The 23555-nt window shown below is 45.8% G+C and overlaps 1 protein-coding gene across 3 annotated transcripts in view; it reads left to right on the forward strand.

Annotated features, from left to right (window-relative positions):
• Positions 1–11968: 11968 nt before the first annotated feature.
• pde6a (phosphodiesterase 6A, cGMP-specific, rod, alpha) overlaps positions 11969–23555 on the forward strand; it is a 53480-nt gene continuing 41893 nt past the window's right edge. For all 3 annotated transcript variants that reach the window (XM_071411258.1, XM_071411260.1, XM_071411259.1), the window contains exons 1-9: positions 11969–12445; positions 14205–14357; positions 14443–14532; positions 14652–14792; positions 14982–15056; positions 15204–15268; positions 15449–15515; positions 15872–15919; positions 16270–16419. In XM_071411258.1, the coding sequence (XP_071267359.1) occupies positions 11969–12445; positions 14205–14357; positions 14443–14532; positions 14652–14792; positions 14982–15056; positions 15204–15268; positions 15449–15515; positions 15872–15919; positions 16270–16419 (1266 nt within the window). The remainder of the gene's footprint in view (positions 12446–14204; positions 14358–14442; positions 14533–14651; positions 14793–14981; positions 15057–15203; positions 15269–15448; positions 15516–15871; positions 15920–16269; positions 16420–23555) is intronic.

Here is a 23555-nt window from a genome sequence, read left to right on the forward strand (position 1 = left end):
ATTAGTTTGGACACACCTACTCATTCCAGGGTTTTTCTTTATTTCTACTATTTTCTACATTGTAGAATAATAGTGAAGACATCAAAACTATGAAATAACACATATGGAATCATGTAGTAACCAAAAAAGTGTTAAACAAATCAAAATAGATGTTATATTTGTCACACCCTGATCTGTTTCACCTGTCCTTGTGCTTGTCTCCTCCCCGCTCCATGTGTCACCCATCTTCCCAATTATCCCCTTTGGTATTTATACCTGTGTTCTCTGTCTGTTTGTTGCCAGTTCGTGTTGTTCGTTCAAGCTTACCAGCGGTTTTCCTGTCAGCGCCTATCGTTTCCCAGGCTCTCTTTGTTAGTCCTCAGAGTTTTGACCTTTGCCTGTCCTGACCCTGTACCTGCCTGCCTGACCTCTCTGCCTGACCCTGAGTCTAAGCCTTCCTGCCGTTCTGTACCTTTGCTCCACTTCTGGATTACTGAACCCTGCCTGTCCCTGACCCTGAGTCCGTCTCTTGGTATTCTCTCAACCAGCTTCTCATGGAATGCTTTTCCAACAGTCTTGAAGGAGTTCCCACATATGCTGATCACTTGTTGGCTGTTTTTCCTTCACTCTGTGGTCCAACTCATCCCAAACCATCCCAAAGTGATTGAGGTCAGGTGATTGTGGAGGCCAGGTCATATGATGCAGCACTCCATCACTCTCTGTCTTGGTCAAATAGCCGTTACACAGCCTGACCTCCAGGCTGTGGTGGGTCATTGTCCTGTTGAAAAACAAATGATTGTCCCACTCAGCGCAAACCAGATGGGATGGCATATTGCTGCAGAATGCTGTGGTAGCCATGCTGGTTAAGTGTGCCTTGCATTCTAAATAAATCAACTACAGTGTCACCAGTGAAGCACCCCCACACAATCACACCTCATCCTCCAGGCTTCACGGTGGAAACCACACATGCAGAGCTTCCTGTTCACCTACTCTGCGTCTCACAAAGGCACGGCGGTTGGAACCAAAAATCTAAAATTTGGACTCATCAGACCAAAGGACAGATTTCCACTGGTCTAATGTCCATTACTTGTGTTTCCTGGACCAAGTAAGCCTCTTCTTCATATTTGTTCCCTTTAGTAGTGGTTTCTTTGCAGCAATTTGACCATGAAGGCCTGATTCACACAGCCTCCTCTGAACAGTTCATGTTGAGATGTGTCTGTTACTTGAACTCTGTGAAGCATTTATTTGGGCTGCAATTTCTGAGAATGGTAACTCTAATGAACTTAACCTCTGCAGCAGACGTAACTCTGTGTCTTCCATTCCTGTGGCGGTCCTCATGAGAGCCAGTTTCATCATAGCGCTTGATGGTCTTTGCATCTGCACTTTTCCGGATTGACTGACCTTAATGTCTTAAAGTATTGATGGACTGTAATTTATCTTTGCTTATTTGAGCTGTTCTAGCCATAATATGGACTTGGTATTTTACCAAGTAAGGCTGTCTTCAGTATACCACCCCTACCTTGTCCCAACAAAACTGATTGGCTCAAATGCATTAAGAAGGAAAGAAATTCCACAAATTAACTTAAAACAAGGCACACCTGTTAATTGAAATGCATTCCAGGTGACTACCTCATGAAGCTGGTTGAGAGAATGCCAAGAGTGTGCAAAGCTGTCATCAAGGCAAATGGTGGATACTTTGAAGAATCTCAAATATAAAATATATTTTGATTTGTTTAACACTTTTTTGGTTACTACATGATTCCCTTGAATGAGTAGGTGTGTCCAAACTTTGGACTGGAACTGTATATATATAGTATTTATGGGAATTTCTCCCATTCTTCTCTGCAGATTCTCTTAAGTTCTGTCAGGTTGGATGGGGAGAGTCGCTGCACAGCTATTTTTTGGCCTCTCCAGAGTTGTTAGATAGGGTTCAAGTCCAAGCTCTGGCTTGGCCACTTAAGGACATTCAGAGACTTGTCCCGAAGCCTATCCTGCGTTGTTTTGGCTGTTTTCTCAGGATTGTTGTCTTGTTGGAAAGTGAACCTTTGCCCCAGTCTGAGGTCCTGAGTGCTCTGGAGAAGGTTTTCATCAAGGATCTCTCTGTACCTTGCTCCGTTCATCTTTCCCTCAATCCTGATTTGTCTCTCAGTTATCCATTTTGGTAACACTTTTTAATTATGTTGTAGTTAACATGAACTAAAGCATTCACAAAGAAGTATCCTTGTTTATTAAAGGCAATAATATATTGTTTATTAGAGCAGGTATTCATGTTAGTAAAGTGGCAATTCTTGAATGGCGCTGGTATTTGAGCATGGCATTTTGGGGAAAATGTATTTCATTTTTCTAGATTGTTTTTTAATCTAAATCAACTAACCTGTCCTGAGTCAGAGTAGTGTTGAACAATAATGCAAAAATTACTTGCATTAAAATGTTGAAGGAGGAAAGGAGTAAATCAGTTGCATATCAGACCACCTCACAATCAGAAATAACGAGCAGAGCCTGGTTTAACTAAATACATTTACTTACAGAGTATATACATTTAGGGACATTCAGAAAGGCACTTCATTAAATAAGATATAAATTCAGAGGCACTTGAAAGTACAGGAGAACATTTACAATTTCCAGTAATAAATATTTCCCATCTGATGATCTCGTATGATCTCGACATTGATTGTCTGTATATTCTACATGCAAATATAACAGTTTTACAAGTACAATAAACTAAAGCAGACGGTAACACTCTTTCCCAGCACGTATTACTGACTCTAGTATAACTTTAGTCATATGTAGCCATAAATATATACTGCTATGGCTAAACGACCATAAGAACATAAATAAAATAATAAAAAAGAAACATACAGCATTAAGGTATCAAAACTTCTGGCATGGCCTAAACTGTCTGGAGTGAAGGATTCTGGGAGTGTCTCTGAGCAGCAGTCTGGAAGGCTGTAAGTGTAATAGGTCATTCGATGTGTTTTTCTACCTAAAAAATGACTTTCTACTGTGAATAAACTTCTTACATTCCAGAAAGCTAAGACAACACATTTATCAATCACTACCTCACCGCAAGTTGCAACTGAAAAACAATAATGTATAATTTATAACTGATACATTCTCATACTGCATTCAAAACAGATAACACCCTCTTACTCTATAACCATTCATCTTGTTGACACCAGCTCTACTTTTGCTGTGGTAACAAAGGATCAAAAATGTCAACAACAGTAACATTCCCACTGTTTAAACAAGAAACAAACATGGAGGGAAAAAATTGGCTGCTAAATCATGGTGCCACAGCCAGAGGACCAAATCCATCTCCGAACATTGCTTAAAAAAGTGTCCTAAAACTTGACAATGCATGACAATGCATTCTGTATTAGATGAGATTGTAACGTCAAGTTCATTTTGGTTCACAGTCTGACAAGATCAAGATTAAGATTACATAGCTATACTGTAAACATGACATTCAACTTTCAGATCAAAGAATTGTAATCGTGCAATAAGCACAGCTTTTTGGATACATTTACATATGTTTCCGTTAGGCACAATAACAATATTGGTTGTGATTTATGTTGTCTGAGATATTGTATATATGTTTATGTTGTGTATAAAGATATGCTTCTGTAGATATACTGTACGTTGACTTCGGAAAGAATTCAGACCCCTTGACATTTTCCACATTTGTTACGTTACAGACTTATTCTAAAATTGATTACATCAATCTACACCCATAATGACAAAGGAAAAAAGGTTTTTCGAAATGTTTGCAAATTTCTGACAAATAAAAACCTGAAATATTAGACCCTTTACTTTGTTGAAGCACCTTTGGCAGTGATTACAGCATTGAGTCTTCTTGGGTATGACGCTACTAGCTTGGCACACCTATATTTGGGGTATATATTAGCTATTTTATATTAGCTATTTTCAGGTCTCTCCAGAGATGCTTGATCGGGTTCATGTCCGGGCACAGGCTGGGCCACTCAAGGACATTCAGAGACTTGTCCCGAAGCCACTCCTGCGTTGTCTTGTCTGTGTGCTTAGGGTCGTTGTCTTGTTGGAAGGTGAACCTTTGCCCCAGTCTGAGGTCCGAAGCGCTCTGGAGCAAGTTTTTATCAAGGATCTCTCTGTACATAGCTCTGTTCCTCTTTGCCTCGATCCTGACTAGTCTCCCAGCCCCTACCACTGAAAAACATTCCCACTGCCACCACCATGCTTCACCATAGGGATGTTATTGGCCAGATGATGAGTGGTGCCTGGTTTCCTCCAGATGTGATACTTAGCGTTCAGGCCGAAGAGTTCAATCTTGGTTTCATTAGACCAGAGAATGTTGTTTCTCATGATCTGGGAGTCATTTAGGTGCCTTTTGACAAACTCCAAGTGGCCTGTCATGTACCTTTTTCGGAGGAGTGGTTTCCATCTGGGCACTCTACCATAAAGTTCTGATTGGTGGAGTGCTGCAGAAATGGTTGTCCTTCTGGAAGATTCTCCTATCTCCACAGAGGAACTCTGGAGCTCTGTCAGAGTGACAATGGAGTTCTTAGTCACCTCCCTGACCAAGGCCCTTCTCCCCTGTTTGCTCAGTTTGACGGGCAGCTAGGAAAATCTTGGTGGTTCTAAGCTTCTTCCATTTAAGAATGATGGAGGCCACTGTGTTCTTTGGGACCTTCAATACAGAGATGTTTTAGTAGCCTTCTCCAGATCTGTGCCTCGACACAATCCTGTCTCGGTGCTCTATGGACAATTCGTTCGACCTCATGACTTGGTTTTTCCTCTGACATGCACTGTCAACTGTGGGACCTTATATAGACAGGTGTGTGCCTTTCCATATCATGTCCAATCAATTTACCACAAGTGGACTCCAATCAAGTTGTAGAAACATCTCAAGGATGATCAATGGAAACAGAATGCACCTGAGCTCAATTTCGAGTCTCATAGCAAAGGGTCTGAATACTTATGTAAATAAGGTATTTCTGTTAAAAAAATATATACATTTGCTAAAGAAATGTAAAACCTTTTTTCACTTTGTCATTCTGGGCTATTGTGTGTAGATTGGTGAGGAAAACATTTTTTTTTATCCATTTTAGAATGAGGCTGTAACGTAACATTTGAAAAAAGGGAATAGGTCTGAATACTTTCCCAATGCAATGTAGTTTGGAGGACGACAAAAGTTAGGCTACTAATGTGCATAACAATCATAAGAAAACATGTTATAAATCATAAGACTTAAATTACAAACAAATAATCCACCTGAAACATATACATATTTAATATAAACTAATTGGTAAACTAATTTACAAACAAATTTAAGACACACCCACAGACAGATATAGGATATTCGTTAGACCATTTTCAGACAGCAGGAAATGTGAATATTATGTGGATTATAATTCATGGATATTTTTGTAGGGGTTGATACATTTTTCATTAGGGGAAATCAAGTATGACATTTTAATGTGGAAATTACAATCTTTAGATGCCTTTCTAACCCTCAAATACATTAAATGTTGGCATTTCCTGCAGTGCAGGAACATTTATCCTGAAACAGTGTGATCAAATTAAGATGGACATCTGTACCCACACACAACTTCTTTTAAAATAACTTTTAAACAAAGAATATACTGTAAATGAACAATAGTCATTCATCGGAGTTGAGACACACATGATTTTGTATGACTCCTGGTCAAAAACCTACAAAGATCCAGCTAACACAAGGACCATATGCATTTCAGGGAAAATAAGATCCCAATCAGCAATGTTCATTTCCCAGGACAAACTAGTGGGTAACAGCTATCTAACTAAATGTCCATGAATAGACACGTTCATACTGCACCTTAGCCCAGGGCTAAGACCCTCCTTGGGCTAAGGGAGATTTTAGCTCAGGGCTAAGCGTCTGTTCACACTTGCACTTACTGAAGTGGGCTAGCCTAGCACCAACCTTAGCCCCGGCTAGCTAGTGCTGTTCCAGAGCAGGGTTAGCACCGACTTTACGGGGTTAGCCCCAGAAACTCTGTGCCAAAATAGCCTGTGTGAAATTATGTAACAAGTGCGCTGAGAGTCGGGAAGCAAGTTCAGGGAGTGAGCGTTTTAATAAATAAAAGAAACAATGAACACGAAACACAAACAGCGCACCGACATGAACATAGAGTCAATAACACCTGAGGAAAGAACCAAGGGGAGTGACAGATATAGGGAAGATAATCAAGGAGGTGATGGAGTCCAGGTGAGTGTCATGAGGCGCAGGTGCGCGAGACCATGGTGACAGGTGTGCGGGATAATCAGCAGCCTGATGACCTAGAGGCCGGAGAAGGAGTATACGTGACAGTACCCCCGACGCGCGGCTTCTGCCGCAGGACGCCGTCAAAGGGGACGAACCCAGGGATCAGGAGCGGACCGGTCACCCCTGCTGATGCGCGAGAACCTGTCACGCCAGTTGAGGCACGGGAACCTGTCGAGTCAGCTGGGGCACGGGAACCTGTCGAGTCAGCTGGGGCACGGGAACCTGTCGAGTCAGCTGGGGCACGGGAACCTGTCGAGTCAGCTGGGGCAAGGGAGCCTGTCGATCCGGCTGAGGCATGAGAACCTGACTAGCCGTGGAAGCAGGGGAGCGTGACGAACCGGCTGAGGCAGTGAAGCCTGGTGATCTGGTAGAGGCATGAGAGTCTGTAGCAGTTCCCGGACCCGACATCATTACTCTGACACAAAAAAATTAATAAAAAAACACTCCCTGATGCTTCCCTTAGGTGAGGTGTTAATTCTGTAACAAGTGCGCTGAGAGTTGGGAAGTAAGTAGAGGGAGTGTGTGTTTTAATAAATAAAAGAAACAATGAACACGAAACACAAACAGCGCATCGACATGAACACAGAGTCAATAACACCTGAGGAAAGAACCAAGGGGAGTGACAGATATAGGGAAGATAATCAAGGAGGTGATGGAGTCCAGGTGAGTGTCATGAGGCGCAGGTGCGCAAGACCATGGTGACAGGTGTGCGGGATAATCAGCAGCCTGATGACCTAGAGGCCGGAGAGGGAGTATATATGACAAATGAGGTCAAGAACAATGCCTAGAATGCCCACTGTCCAATCACAAAAGCTGCATTTTTACTTGATTTACATATGCTCGTGATGCCTGTAATGCACCTTGTTTTGACAAGGAAATTCATACTATTTAATCCTTCCATCTGAAACAAAATACTTTCATCCGTGCAAAAACATTGCTTGCTATGTCTAACAAAAACATTGCTTGCTATATCTAACAAAAACATTGCTTGCTATGTCTAACAAAAACATTGCTTGCTATGTCTAACAAAAACATTGCTTGCTATATCTAACAAAAACATTGCTTGCTATGTCTAACAAAAACATTGCTTGCTATGTCTAACAAAAACATTGCTTGCTATATCTAACAAAAACATTGCTTGCTATGTCTAACAAAAACATTGCTTGCTATGTCTAACAAAAACATTGGTTGCTATGTCTAACAAAAACATTGGTTGCTATGTCTAACAAAAACTTGTGCTATGCAGGCTGGCTCACTTCTTCTCACTTAGCCAACTAAAGCTACAAACTTTACAGCTGGAAGGGAAGCAAACGCTACATTTTCCTCAGTGTTCATAGGTTTTCTATTGACAGTTAATTGCATTTATCCATGATAATAATATTGTTGTATGATTTTGCCTGTATCAGAAAAGTGTTTAGTTCACAGCATCTGTAAAGGGGCGAGATCGACTTTTAAAACTGAAACCACAGATAAAACTATTTGGTGAAACATTATTTCCTGAGGTATTTTGGGATCCTGAGTGGCACAGCGGTCTATGGCACTGCATCGCAACGGCCTGTTGTGATGACGCTGTGATCGGGAGTCCCATAGGGTGGCGCACAATTGGCCCAGTGTCGTCCGTGTTAGGGGAGGGTCTGGCCGGGGTAGGCCATCATTGTAAATAAGAATTTGTTCTTAACTGACTTGCCTAGTTAAATGAAGGTTAAATCAAATAAAAAGTAAGAACAATTCCGATGTCGACAGACAGACAAGGAAGGTTTATACAAACCATCACTGCTGGAAATCAAATGCTAGGCCAGAAGCAGGAGGAAATAATGTGTTCATGACTTATTGCTTATACATTGGTCGCGTGTCAGAGATAAAATGTTGGTTTCATGTTGCGTTTGTCCGTTAGCCCAGCGCTTTGAAATACAAGTGTGAATCCTTAGCCCAGGGTTATAAATGCTTGTATGAACACAAGCTAAGCTAGCTCAGGGCTAGTCTAGCCTGGGCCCAAGATAGCCTGGGGTTAAGAACAATGCGGTGTGCAAAGGCCTAATATTTCATGTTTATTTCAACCTGTCCCCAAACTAATATAAGTGATTCAACTAACATTGGGAGGCTTAAGCTGCTCCTCATCTGGAGGAAGGCTCTTTGTGGGGCTGTCTGTCACCTGTGGCTGCTGTTGTCTTCTTCCACTGCCCCAAAGTCCTATGACGGAGTGTTTCATCTGGAGTTTCCGTGTTCCAACATCTAGGCATGACCCTGCTTGACTCAGGAAATCCAGCCCTAGGATGCAGTCATCTTGGATAATGGCCAACCAGAACTAGTGCTCCAATGAGACATTGCTGATAGGGGAAGGGCCCACTGTATCTGGAAGAACACCAGGCTGAACAAGGATGTCAATCAACGCCTGGCAGGCCTCACCACTGATGCTGCATGGAAGGTAGAGGCCATGCATCTGGCCCAAACAACCAACTTGATGTTCCGGCTCAACGGGGGCGTCAGGGGACTGAAATGGTGTTCCCCTCACTTCATCATCCCCCTGGCTTTTCCCGTCAACTCAGGGGCAGGCAAGGGCTGAGGTGGGGCTTCACAATAGCTAGCGATGTGGCCTTTCTGCGCATAGGCAGGCTGGTGTTGACCTCTCGAAGTGGACCGTCGTGGAGTCCACTGCTGGTGTTCCATTTTGGCTTAACAGACCACCTCATCTGAGACCTTGGTCTCCAACTCCATTTCTACCCGCCATTCCCTTGGGGTAACTCGACTCTCTGGGCCCAATATGTTTTCCAGGTCCTTAGTGTGGCAGGGAGAACATGCTATTAGAGCCTCACTGGTGTCAAGTCCAGGAGGAAGGGTCCCTCAGGGTGGTAGTTAGGGCAGTGTAGACCCTCAGGGGGGTAGTTAAGGAAGTGTAGTCCCTCAGGGTAGTAGTTACTGTAGGGCAGTGTATTCCCTCAAGGTGGTAGTTAGGGAGGTGTAGTCCCTTAAGGTGGTAGTTAGGGCAGTGTAGTCCCTCAAGGTGGTAGTTAGGGCAGTGTAGTCCCTCAGGGTAGTAGTTAGGGAAGTGTAGTCCCTCAGAGTGGTAGTTAGGGCAGTGTAGTCCCTCAGGGTGGTAGTTAGGGAAGTGTAGTCCCTCATAGTGGTAGTTATGGAAGTGTAGTCCCTCCACTGGTCAGAGCTAAGATCTAGTAGGGCCTGTAAGGCACTCCCCTCGTCCAGTTCAAGCAACACAGCCATATCCTCTTCAGTCCATCTATTTTGCCACACAGCTAGCTGAAACTGGGCTAGGTAGGGTTCCCAGAGCTCCACTCCTCCGGAGCGGGCAACCTTCATTGTCTGGGTAGGTACTTCATTCCTTTGACCACTACCATCTGGTCCACGTCCGTCTCCATGCCGCTGTGTAGGACGACAAGGCAACGCACCTTCCTCCAGGTTGCACTGTGTGGCCTCCACTGGCTAGGAGCAAGCTATCCTAGTATGGGCCCTCCAGGATCAACGGCCGACTTGCCTGTTCCTCCCAGGTGACGTTCATCCTACTTCCCCCGCGTCCAGCTGCTTCACAGTGTTATCCATCTCATCAAGGCTTGGGTTTATAGCTATCCGACTTCTGACACCAATAACAAAATAGTCTTAACAATGGAACTTTAGCAGGCTCTTTTGTACACCACTTGCACTTACAGTACCAGTCAAAAGACTGGACAAACATATTCCTTCAGGGGGTTTTTCTTTATTTTTACTATTTTCTACATTGTAGACATCAAAACTACGAAATAACACATATGGAATCATGTTGTAACCAAAAAAGTGTTAAACAAATCAAAATATATTTTATATTTGAGATTCTTCAAAGTAGCCACCATTTGCCGTGATGACAGCTTTGCAAACTCTTGGCATTCTCTCATACTAAACAGGTCAAAGCATACTGCTGCCACCACTATAGGCTGGTACATGGACTAGTTCCTCCTGATAGGCTGGTACATGGACCAGTTCCTCCTGATAGGCTGGTACATGGATACACAGCACATGACAAGCACTATTGGAGAATATGGGTTAGGAGTATTTGATACAAATATTGTCAAAACTCAAGGCTTACTGTAAGCTTTTCATTAGGCAAGCACGTCACACAATGTAAGCTCACACTCTGAGAAATAGTTGAACATAAGAGCTTGGTAAGTCACACTCCATCTCATTAATAACACTATTTATTAGCCCAACTGCAGGAGGCTGACACACTAAATCAGTTCACATTATAAACCAGTTCACATCATATTACCCCCCCCCCCCCCCCCCCCCCCATGAATTTATTAGCTCAACTGCAGGAGGCTGACACACTAAATCAGTTCACATTATGAACCAGTTCACATCATATTACCCCCCCCCCCCCCCCATGAATTTATTAGCTCAACTGCAGGAGGCTGACACACTAAATCAGTTCACATTATAAACCAGTTCACATCATATTACCCCCCCCCCCCCATGAATTTATTAGCTCAACTGCAGGAGGCTGACACACTAAATCAGTTCACATTATAAACCAGTTCACATCATATTACCCCCCCCCCCCATGAATTTATTAGCTCAACTGCAGGAGGCTGACACACTAAATCAGTTCACATTATAAACCAGTTCACATCATATTACCCCCCCCCCCCATGAATTTATTAGCTCAACTGCAGGAGGCTGACACACTAAATCAGTTCACATTATAAACCAGTTCACATCATATTACCCCCCCCCCCCATGAATTTATTAGCTCAACTGCAGGAGGCTGACACACTAAATCAGTTCACATTATAAACCAGTTCACATCATATTACCCCCCCCCCCCCCATGAATTTATTAGCTCAACTGCAGGAGGCTGATGCACTAAATCAGTTCACATTATATTACTGTACCCCTCCTCTGTTTATTAATTAGCTCAACTGCAGGAGGCTGATGCACTAAATCAGTTCACATCATATTACTGTACCCCTCCTCTGTTTATTAATTAGCTCAACTGCAGGAGGCTGATACACTAAACCAGTTCACATTATATTACCCCCCCCCCCCCCCCCATGTATTTATTAGCTCAATTGCAGGAGGCTGATACACTAAACCAGTTCACATTATATTACTGTACCCCTCCTCTATTTATTTATTAGCTCAACTGCATGAGGCTGATACACTAAATCAGTTCACATCATATTACCCACACTCTGTTTATTGTTTTAATACCATGACAATTTTTTTTATCAAAATATTTATCAGAAAGCACAGTAGGCTATAGATTATTCTCGTGATACTTTAAAATGCAATATTTACTGTAAGGTATTTTGTATTTCATTTTGATTTGATTTGAGAATTGGAAATCAATAAAATGTTACACTAGGCAACAGATAAGTATACCAACATGTTCAATGAAACATACACAAAAAAGTCAAAAGACTTCTTTCTGTTGTAGTCCACAAGTACTGTAGGCCTACAAAAGGTTGTTGAGTGAGGAGATACACTCCAGGTAGGTCTATAATTCAGTACAACGTGTGAGAATAACTTATCGTAATCTGTGTGTAATTGGATTCAGGCTTATCAACACACATGACCATTTAAAACAATCCTGCTAATCCCTATTCTTCTCAGCCACCTGCAGACAGTGTAGCCACACAGCACAGGGCTAACCAGCACAGTGAGCTGAGGAGAGACACTTCCAGCTCTTTGAGGAGCTATAGCATATAGACACACAGCAACTGACAAATGGCAGCCGTGGACAAAGATGTGGCTGAGAAGTTTCTGGACAGCAACCCTGACTTTGCCAAGCAGTACTATGATACCAAGTTCCGCCCGAAGGTCATCTCGGACCTTTTCAAAGACAACAAGACTTCCCAGGTGAACACCAGCAGCTTCCACGAGCTGAGCACAGTGGAGGAGAGTGAGATCATATTTGACATGGTCAGAGACCTGCAGGACAACATCCAGATGGAGAAGGCTATCTTCAACTTCATGAAACATCTCAGCTTCATGATACGGTCAGAGAAGATGAGCCTGTTCATGTACCGGATGCGTAACGGCACGGCCGAGCTGGCCACGAGACTCTTCAACGTGCACAAGGACGCCACCTTGGAGGAGTGCCTGGTCCAGCCAGACAGTGAGATAGTCTTTCCTATGGACATCGGCATTGTGGGCCATGTGGCCACCACCAAGAAGACTGTCAACATCCCAGATGTCTCAGAGGTAAACATAGAAAGCTATAGATCACTGTGGAGAAATCTTGCACTTAAAAGTTCCCATTCCCAATAGCGGTATGGCAACTACAGTTTACCTGCCCGTTTGTGTTACCTTATCAAGTGGTCATGTTTATTCCATGAAATTCCTTTCCAGTGAAGAAATGAGAACACTGACTGTAGCGCTCCAGTCAGATTCAGATGCATAGGCCTAGTGCCCTACTGCCTCTAGAGGGCAGCATAAGACCATCCTATTTGTGATACTACCGCCAGGTTAATCTTACTAGAGCCAATTCATTTCACATTTGGAAGTGATTACCAAGCTTATTTTCATACTTAACATGTGTGTCACTCTACTCCGTATCCTCACTGTTGGGTAGGGCTTGCAAGGTAAGCATTTCACTGTACTTGGCAATGTGACAAATTAGACTTGAACTTGAACACAGTGGATGGCCGTCACTGTCAATACCTGTATTAAATGATTTGACCTAAAACTAATACATTTATTCTGTTTTCATATTAAACCATGTACATATTTTTATTATAGTTACATTCCTATTATCCAGTAGACTTTCTTGTGATACAGACACATCTTTAATCTTGTTATTCATTTGACCAAATACTACAAACTGATAAAATATCCTTTACCAAATACCATAAACGCTCACTGATAAAATATCTTTATACCAAATACCACAAACTCTCAATGATAAAATATCCTTTACCAAAATAATACAGAGTAGTACAGCCAAAGTATCATCATGATTAGAAAATGTTTCCTATCATAGTCCTGCTCATAGTCCTGCTCATAGTTCTGCTCATATGTAGCAGTGTGTGGTAAAGGGAGACATATGACTCATATCACTCTAGTTGCCTGGATCTTTTTATGGTAATTAGGGAGAGGATGGATCGAGCTCTGGGTCTTTCTTTTCCCTAGTGAAAGACAAAGCCACCATTACTGCGATATGTAAGTGTGGTGTGGGATTACGGCAAGGCAGTCCCCTCCCCCGCCGGTCGGTCATGCAGGCAGGCAGGACTGCTGGGTGTTACTCGGCCTGCAGGGGATAAGGCCTTTAATCTCAGCTGAATTAGAGCGATCCTGGATTATTTCTAAAGGTCATAGCACAAAGCCATTTTCCTCAAGTCAGCGGAATAACAAGAGAACTCACCTTTATTCTATTTAGTGTTGACCTGTAATGTCCTTTCTCCTTTAATCCACATGTTTTAATCATGATATATATTCCCCAGTCAAGAATAGCCCACAATGACACAGAGATCAAACCATTCTTAGCGTTAGATGATATGTTAGGCAGTGAATTAATCTATTCCTGGATTAATATGAAACTCAGTCTCCACAAAAGCATATTCTGTTTTTAACAATGAGCAAGTTCCCCTCCCCTTAGTAGTGTTCTGAAAGATAGTTTTTACATAATCAAATAATAATTTACCTTTTATTACCTTTGGGACTACACTTCTGCTGTCCCCTATAGGAGAATCGTTTTTGGTTCCAGGTACAACCCTCTCAGGAAAGGGTTCTACATGGAACCAAAATGGGTTATTCAAAGGGTTCTCCTATGGGGAGAACCGAAGAACCCTTTTTGGTTCCACATAACACCTTTTGTTGTGTATGGTTTCACTGTGATGTGCAAGTTGGATGATCTCATCAATGTATTTATGGTCAAAAGTGTCAATTTAATGTAACAAGCTACAGCACATTGATAGATGTTTGTTTATAAATTCTAAATACTTTTCTGTGGTTTTTCCTCCAGAGCAGCCACTACAGTGACTTTGTGGACCAGATCCAAGAATACCAGACCAAGAGTGTCTTGGCTACCCCCATCATGAACGGCAAGGACATGGTGGCTGTTATGATGGCTGTGAACAAGATTGGAGCTCCACACTTCACTAAGCAGGATGAGGAGGTAACCTATCCCTAACCTCTAACCTCTAACCTCCAACCCTAACCTCTCCCTTCAATTATACTGAACGTAGATGTTTCTGCAACAGACTCTGTTGAAGTATCTCAACTTTGCCAACCTGATCCTAAGAGTGTTCCATTTGAGCTACCTTCACAACTGTGAGACCAGAAGAGGACAGGTAAGACCTCTCTTGATTTTATTGATGAGTTTATTGACGATGAGGCCTGCTTATATTTCAGAAATGACATATTTTTCCCTGCTACGACTGTGCTGTCTCTGACATCTCCCACCCTCTAGGTCCTGCTCTGGTCTGCCAGCAAAGTGTTTGAGGAGATGACAGACATTGAGAGACAGTTCCACAAGGCCCTCTATACCATCAGGAATTTCCTTAACTGTGAACGTTACTCTGTTGGCCTCCTGGACATGACCAAGACTAAGGTGAGGTCGGACATGAATCTCAACCTGCTAAAAGCATCAGCATGCTAATGCTCAGGAACCACTCACCATTATCTAGTCATGTTCAGTTGACCTTTTGTTATGTTTAATTCAACATGTTCAATTGATGTGGGTTAATATGTTCCCCTTGTATCTGAGAGGGATTCAATTAAATAACCCTGTGTGTTGCAGGAATTCTATGACCTTTGGCCTGTGCTAATGGGAGAGGTGCCTCAATACGATGGACCCAAGACTCCTGATGGCAGAGTGAGTGACTGGTGACTTAACAGGCAACAGTCAAATGACCTGGACAGATCTGAGCCAACTCAAACATGAATAATGGTAATATATGTAATTTGATACGTTATCCGTATTCAATCTCATTCCAATTACATGTAACTCATTTTTCTCCAGGAAATAAACTTCTACAAAGTGATTGACTACATTTTACATGGAAAAGAGGAGATCAAAGTTTTACCGTGAGTCACTTCATCAATGATGTGGAAAATGGAATTATATATATCACCTTATCATGTATGTGCTGCTTTTACATCCTTATATTATACAGAACATTTTAGGTGCATATATTACTGCATTTGATTTGGTACTTTTTAAAATAGTAATAGTATAAAATCTCCATCTCCCCCTGTCCTTGTCAGCAACCCTGCTCCGGACCACTGGGCTCTGGTCAGTGGCCTGCCCACCTACGTGGCTAAGGAGGGACTGGTGAGCTGGGAATCCTTCCCTTCCTAAATGAAGAATGAATGCATCTGAAATTGCACCCTTTTCACTATATAGCACACTACTTTTGACCAGGGGACATAGGGACTATAGGGTGCCATTTTGTATGCAGCCCATATCTTCCCTTCCCTGTACGCAGTATTCATGGGCAGCACACAACCAGAAAGCCATTAGAGTTTATTATGCAGCTGTCAAACACACACAGCCTGGAAATGAAATGTGCTCTTGCACTGAAATGATGGATAATTGCAATTTTGTGGACATTGTAACTAATCATGCAGTGCTTTTCCATCTGAGCGAGCGTGATCATCCTCTCCTCTCTTTCCTCTTCTCCCCTCCAGATCTGTAACATTATGAACGCAGCACAAGATGACTTCTTCAGCTTCCAAGTAAGATCCGTTCTCCATGATTAGCTCAGTGCTGTTGAACGCACAAATTAAACAAATCTCATCTCTGCTACTGAAGGGGTTAGTGTCCTGTGGCCAAGTTAACTTCCATTATAGTAGACAGGCCTAGACACAATTCAAATAGATTAATCCTGCTATTTCCAACACTGAGGCAAAGACTTACCCATACAAAGTACTGTAAATATTAGTAGTCAAGTCATGCACTGCTGTGAATGAACACATTCAAAGGCAAGTATGGCAGGTTTAAGTCAACAAATATTGTTTTTGTAATGCTATGAACCTATTGCAAAGTCATTGACGTCAGGTGGTTCCTGTTGCCTTGTCCTGTTCAGAAAGGGCCCGTGGATAGCTCCGGCTGGATCATAAAGAACGTCCTGTCCCTCCCCATCGTGAATAAGAAGGAGGAAATAGTCGCAGTAGCCACCTTCTACAACAGGAAAGATGGGAAACCCTTTGACGAGCAGGATGAAACTCTGATGGAGGTATGCTACTGTAAAGTCCAGAGCTGCTGCGACTGAGAGGGAGGTAGAGAGAGGACAGCACTGAGTTCAGACATGCTGCTACTGAGGAGGAGGTAGAGAGAGGACAGCACTGAGTCCAGAGTTGCTGCTACTGAGGAGGAGGTAGAGAGAGGACAGCACTGAGTTCAGACATGCTGCTACTGAGGAGGAGGTAGAGAGAGGACAGCACTGAGTCCAGAGTTGCTGCTACTGAGGAGGAGGTAGAGAGAGGACAGCACTGAGTTCAGACATGCTGCTACTGAGGAGGAGGTAGAGAGAGGACAGCACTGAGTCCAGAGTTGCTGCTACTGAGGAGGAGGTAGAGAGAGACAGCACTGAGTCCAGTGATGCTGCTACTGAGGAGGAGGTAGAGAGAGGACAGCACTGAGTCCAGAGTTGCTGCTACTGAGGAGGAGGTAGAGAGAGACAGCACTGAGTCCAGTGATGCTGCTACTGAGGAGGAGGTAGAGAGAGACAGCACTGAGTTCAGACATGCTGCTACTGAGGAGGAGGTAGAGAGAGGACAGCACTGAGTCCAGAGTTGCTGCTACTGAGGAGGAGGTAGAGAGAGACAGCACTGAGTTCAGACATGCTGCTACTGAGGAGGAGGTAGAGAGAGACAGCACTGAGTCCAGTGATGCTGCTACTGAGGAGGAGGTAGAGAGAGACAGCACTGAGTCCAGAGTTGCTGCTACTGAGGAGGAGGTAGAGAGAGAGAGCACTGAGTTCAGACATGCTGCTACTGAGGAGGAGGTAGAGAGAGACAGCACTGAGTTCAGACATGCTGCTACTGAGGAGGAGGTAGAGAGAGACAGCACTGAGTTCAGACATGCTGCTACTGAGGAGGAGGTAGAGAGACAGCACTGAGTTCAGACATGCTGCTACTGAGGAGGAGGTAGAGAGAGACAGCACTGAGTTCGGACATGCTGCTACTGAGGAGGAGGTAGAGAGAGACAGCACTGAGTTCAGACATGCTGCTACTGAGGAGGAGGTAGAGAGAGACAGCACTGAGTTCAGACATGCTGCTACTGAGGAGGAGGTAGAGAGAGACAGCACTGAGTCCAGTGATGCTGCTACTGAGGAGGAGGTAGAGAGAGACAGCACTGAGTCCAGTGATGCTGCTACTGAGGAGGAGGTAGAGAGAGACAGCACTGAGTTCAGACATGCTGCTACTGAGGAGGAGGTAGAGAGAGACAGCACTGAGTTCAGACATGCTGCTACTGAGGAGGAGGTAGAGAGAGACAGCACTGAGTCCAGTGATGCTGCTACTGAGGAGGAGGTAGAGAGAGAGACAGCACTGAGTTCGGACATGCTGCTACCGAGGAGGAGGTAGAGAGAGACAGCACTGAGTTCAGACATGCTGCTACTGAGGAGGAGGTAGAGAGAGACAGCACTGAGTTCGGACATGCTGCTACTGAGGAGGAGGTAGAGAGACAGCACTGAGTTCAGACATGCTGCTACTGAGGAGGAGGTAGAAAGACAGCACTGAGTCCAGAGATGCTGCTACTGAGGAGGAGGTAGAGAGAGGACAGCACTGAGTCCAGAGTTGCTGCTACTGAGGAGGAGGTAGAGAGAGACAGCACTGAGTTCAGAGATGCTGCTACTGAGGAGGAGGTAGAGAGAGGACAGCACTGAGTCCAGAGTTGCTGCTACTGAGGAGGAGGTAGAGAGAGACAGCACTGAGTTCGGACATGCTGCACCTGAGGAGGAGGTAGAGAGAGACAGCACTGAGTTCGGACATGCTGCTACTGAGGAGGAGGTAGAGAGAGAGCACTGAGTTCAGACATGCTGCTACTGAGGAGGAGGTAGAGAGAGACAGCACTGAGTTCAGACATGCTGCTACTGAGGAGGAGGTAGAGAGAGACAGCACTGAGTTCAGACATGCTGCTACTGAGGAGGAGGTAGAGAGAGACAGCACTGAGTTCAGACATGCTGCTACTGAGGAGGAGGTAGAGAGAGACAGCACTGAGTTCAGACATGCTGCTACTGAGGAGGAGGTAGAGAGAGACAGCACTGAGTCCAGTGATGCTGCTACTGAGGAGGAGGTAGAGAGAGACAGCACTGAGTCCAGTGATGCTGCTACTGAGGAGGAGGTAGAGAGAGACAGCACTGAGTTCAGACATGCTGCTACTGAGGAGGAGTTAGAGAGAGACAGCACTGAGTTCAGACATGCTGCTACTGAGGAGGAGGTAGAGAGAGACAGCACTGAGTCCAGTGATGCTGCTACTGAGGAGGAGGTAGAGAGAGGACAGCACTGAGTCCAGAGTTGCTGCTACTGAGGAGGAGGTAGAGAGAGACAGCACTGAGTCCAGTGATGCTGCTACTGAGGAGGAGGTAGAGATAGGACAGCACTGAGTCCAGAGTTGCTGCTACTGAGGAGGAGGTAGAGAGAGACAGCACTGAGTCCAGTGATGCTGCTACTGAGGAGGAGGTAGAGAGAGACAGCACTGAGTTCGGACATGCTACTACTGAGGAGGAGGTAGAGAGAGGACAGCACTGAGTCCAGAGTTGCTGCTACTGAGGAGGAGGTAGAGAGAGACAGCACTGAGTTCAGACATGCTGCTACTGAGGAGGAGGTAGAGAGAGACAGCACTGAGTTCGGACATGCTACTACTGAGGAGGAGGTAGAGAGAGGACAGCACTGAGTCCAGAGTTGCTGCTACTGAGGAGGAGGTAGAGAGAGACAGCACTGAGTTCAGACATGCTGCTACTGAGGAGGAGGTAGAGAGAGACAGCACTGAGTCCAGTGATGCTGCTACTGAGGAGGAGGTAGAGAGAGACAGCACTGAGTCCAGAGTTGCTGCTACTGAGGAGGAGGTAGAGAGAGAGAGCACTGAGTTCAGACATGCTGCTACTGAGGAGGAGGTAGAGAGAGACAGCACTGAGATCAGACATGCTGCTACTGAGGAGGAGGTAGAGAGAGACAGCACTGAGTTCAGACATGCTGCTACTGAGGAGGAGGTAGAGAGAGACAGCACTGAGTCCAGACATGCTGCTACTGAGGAGGAGGTAGAGAGAGACAGCACTGAGTCCAGACATGCTGCTACTGAGGAGGAGTTAGAGAGAGGACAGCACTGAGTTCAGACATGCTGCTACTGAGGAGGAGGTAGAGAGAGAGAGCACTGAGTTCAGACATGCTGCTACTGAGGAGGAGGTAGAGAGAGAGCACTGAGTCCAGACATGCTGCTACTGAGGAGGAGGTAGAGAGAGACAGCACTGAGTCCAGACATGCTGCTACTGAGGAGGAGGTAGAGAGAGACAGCACTGAGTCCAGACATGCTGCTACTGAGGAGGAGGTAGAGAGAGACAGCACTGAGTCCAGACATGCTGCTACTGAGGAGGAGGTAGAGAGAGACAGCACTGAGTTCAGACATGCTGTTACTGAGGAGGTAGAGAGCGGACAGTACTGAGTCCAGAGTTGCTGCTACTGAGGAGGAGGTAGAGAGAGACAGCACTGAGGCCAGTGATGCTGCTACTGAGGAGGAGGTAGAGAGAGACAGCACTGAGTTCAGACATGCTGTTACTGAGGAGGTAGAGAGCGGACAGCACTGAGTCCAGAGTTGCTGCTACTGAGGAGGAGGTAGAGAGAGACAGCACTGAGTCCAGTGATGCTGCTACTGAGGAGGAGGTAGAGAGAGACAGCACTGAGTCCAGAGTTGCTGCTACTGAGGAGGAGGTAGAGAGAGACAGCACTGAGTCCAGAGTTGCTGCTACTGAGGAGGAGGTAGAGAGAGACAGCACTGAGTCCAGTGATGCTGCTACTGAGGAGGAGGTAGAGAGAGGACAGCACTGAGTCCAGAGTTGCTGCTACTGAGGAGGAGGTAGAGAGAGACAGCACTGAGTTCAGACATGCTGCTACTGAGGAGGAGGTAGAGAGAGACAGCACTGAGTCCAGTGATGCTGCTACTGAGGAGGAGGTAGAGAGAGACAGCACTGAGTCCAGAGTTGCTGCTACTGAGGAGGAGGTAGAGAGAGAGAGCACTGAGTTCAGACATGCTGCTACTGAGGAGGAGGTAGAGAGAGACAGCACTGAGTTCAGACATGCTGCTACTGAGGAGGAGGTAGAGAGAGACAGCACTGAGTTCAGACATGCTGCTACTGAGGAGGAGGTAGAGAGACAGCACTGAGTTCAGACATGCTGCTACTGAGGAGGAGGTAGAGAGAGACAGCACTGAGTTCAGACATGCTGCTACTGAGGAGGAGGTAGAGAGAGACAGCACTGAGTCCAGTGATGCTGCTACTGAGGAGGAGGTAGAGAGAGGACAGCACTGAGTCCAGAGTTGCTGCTACTGAGGAGGAGGTAGAGAGAGACAGCACTGAGTCCAGTGATGCTGCTACTGAGGAGGAGGTAGAGAGAGGACAGCACTGAGTCCAGAGTTGCTGCTACTGAGGAGGAGGTAGAGAGAGACAGCACTGAGTTCAGACATGCTGCTACTGAGGAGGAGGTAGAGAGAGACAGCACTGAGTCCAGTGATGCTGCTACTGAGGAGGAGGTAGAGAGAGACAGCACTGAGTCCAGAGTTGCTGCTACTGAGGAGGAGGTAGAGAGAGAGAGCACTGAGTTCAGACATGCTGCTACTGAGGAGGAGGTAGAGAGAGACAGCACTGAGTTCAGACATGCTGCTACTGAGGAGGAGGTAGAGAGAGACAGCACTGAGTTCAGACATGCTGCTACTGAGGAGGAGGTAGAGAGAGAGAGCACTGAGTTCAGACATGCTGCTACTGAGGAGGAGGTAGAGAGAGGACAGCACTAAGTCCAGAGTTGCTGCTACTGAGGAGGAGGTAGAGAGAGACAGCACTGAGTCCAGTGATGCTGCTACTGAGGAGGAGGTAGAGAGAGGACAGCACTGAGTCCAGAGTTGCTGCTACTGAGGAGGAGGTAGAGAGAGACAGCACTGAGTCCAGTGATGCTGCTACTGAGGAGGAGGTAGAGAGAGACAGCACTGAGTTCAGACATGCTGCTACTGAGGAGGAGGTAGAGAGAGGACAGCACTGAGTCCAGAGTTGCTGCTACTGAGGAGGAGGTAGAGAGAGACAGCACTGAGTTCAGACATGCTGCTACTGAGGAGGAGGTAGAGAGAGACAGCACTGAGTCCAGTGATGCTGCTACTGAGGAGGAGGTAGAGAGAGACAGCACTGAGTCCAGAGTTGCTGCTACTGAGGAGGAGGTAGAGAGAGAGAGCACTGAGTTCAGACATGCTGCTACTGAGGAGGAGGTAGAGAGAGACAGCACTGAGTTCAGACATGCTGCTACTGAGGAGGAGGTAGAGAGAGACAGCACTGAGTTCAGACATGCTGCTACTGAGGAGGAGGTAGAGAGACAGCACTGAGTTCAGACATGCTGCTACTGAGGAGGAGGTAGAGAGAGACAGCACTGAGTTCGGACATGCTGCTACTGAGGAGGAGGTAGAGAGAGACAGCACTGAGTTCAGACATGCTGCTACTGAGGAGGAGGTAGAGAGAGACAGCACTGAGTTCAGACATGCTGCTACTGAGGAGGAGGTAGAGAGAGACAGCACTGAGTCCAGTGATGCTGCTACTGAGGAGGAGGTAGAGAGAGACAGCACTGAGTCCAGTGATGCTGCTACTGAGGAGGAGGTAGAGAGAGACAGCACTGAGTCCAGAGTTGCTGCTACTGAGGAGGAGGTAGAGAGAGACAGCACTGAGTCCAGAGTTGCTGCTACTGAGGAGGAGGTAGAGAGAGACAGCACTGAGTCCAGTGATGCTGCTACTGAGGAGGAGGTAGAGAGAGGACAGCACTGAGTCCAGAGTTGCTGCTACTGAGGAGGAGGTAGAGAGAGACAGCACTGAGTTCAGACATGCTGCTACTGAGGAGGAGGTAGAGAGAGACAGCACTGAGTCCAGTGATGCTGCTACTGAGGAGGAGGTAGAGAGAGACAGCACTGAGTCCAGAGTTGCTGCTACTGAGGAGGAGGTAGAGAGAGAGAGCACTGAGTTCAGACATGCTGCTACTGAGGAGGAGGTAGAGAGAGACAGCACTGAGTTCAGACATGCTGCTACTGAGGAGGAGGTAGAGAGAGACAGCACTGAGTTCAGACATGCTGCTACTGAGGAGGAGGTAGAGAGACAGCACTGAGTTCAGACATGCTGCTACTGAGGAGGAGGTAGAGAGAGACAGCACTGAGTTCAGACATGCTGCTACTGAGGAGGAGGTAGAGAGAGACAGCACTGAGTCCAGTGATGCTGCTACTGAGGAGGAGGTAGAGAGAGGACAGCACTGAGTCCAGAGTTGCTGCTACTGAGGAGGAGGTAGAGAGAGACAGCACTGAGTCCAGTGATGCTGCTACTGAGGAGGAGGTAGAGAGAGGACAGCACTGAGTCCAGAGTTGCTGCTACTGAGGAGGAGGTAGAGAGAGACAGCACTGAGTTCAGACATGCTGCTACTGAGGAGGAGGTAGAGAGAGACAGCACTGAGTCCAGTGATGCTGCTACTGAGGAGGAGGTAGAGAGAGACAGCACTGAGTCCAGAGTTGCTGCTACTGAGGAGGAGGTAGAGAGAGACAGCACTGAGTCCAGAGTTGCTGCTACTGAGGAGGAGGTAGAGAGAGACAGCACTGAGTCCAGTGATGCTGCTACTGAGGAGGAGGTAGAGAGAGGACAGCACTGAGTCCAGAGTTGCTGCTACTGAGGAGGAGGTAGAGAGAGACAGCACTGAGTTCAGACATGCTGCTACTGAGGAGGAGGTAGAGAGAGACAGCACTGAGTCCAGTGATGCTGCTACTGAGGAGGAGGTAGAGAGAGACAGCACTGAGTCCAGAGTTGCTGCTACTGAGGAGGAGGTAGAGAGAGAGAGCACTGAGTTCAGACATGCTGCTACTGAGGAGGAGGTAGAGAGAGACAGCACTGAGTTCAGACATGCTGCTACTGAGGAGGAGGTAGAGAGAGACAGCACTGAGTTCAGACATGCTGCTACTGAGGAGGAGGTAGAGAGACAGCACTGAGTTCAGACATGCTGCTACTGAGGAGGAGGTAGAGAGAGACAGCACTGAGTTCAGACATGCTGCTACTGAGGAGGAGGTAGAGAGAGACAGCACTGAGTCCAGTGATGCTGCTACTGAGGAGGAGGTAGAGAGAGGACAGCACTGAGTCCAGAGTTG

Source organism: Salvelinus alpinus, chromosome 7 (assembly GCF_045679555.1).
Source record: "Salvelinus alpinus chromosome 7, SLU_Salpinus.1, whole genome shotgun sequence".
Classification (NCBI taxonomy): domain Eukaryota; kingdom Metazoa; phylum Chordata; class Actinopteri; order Salmoniformes; family Salmonidae; genus Salvelinus; species Salvelinus alpinus.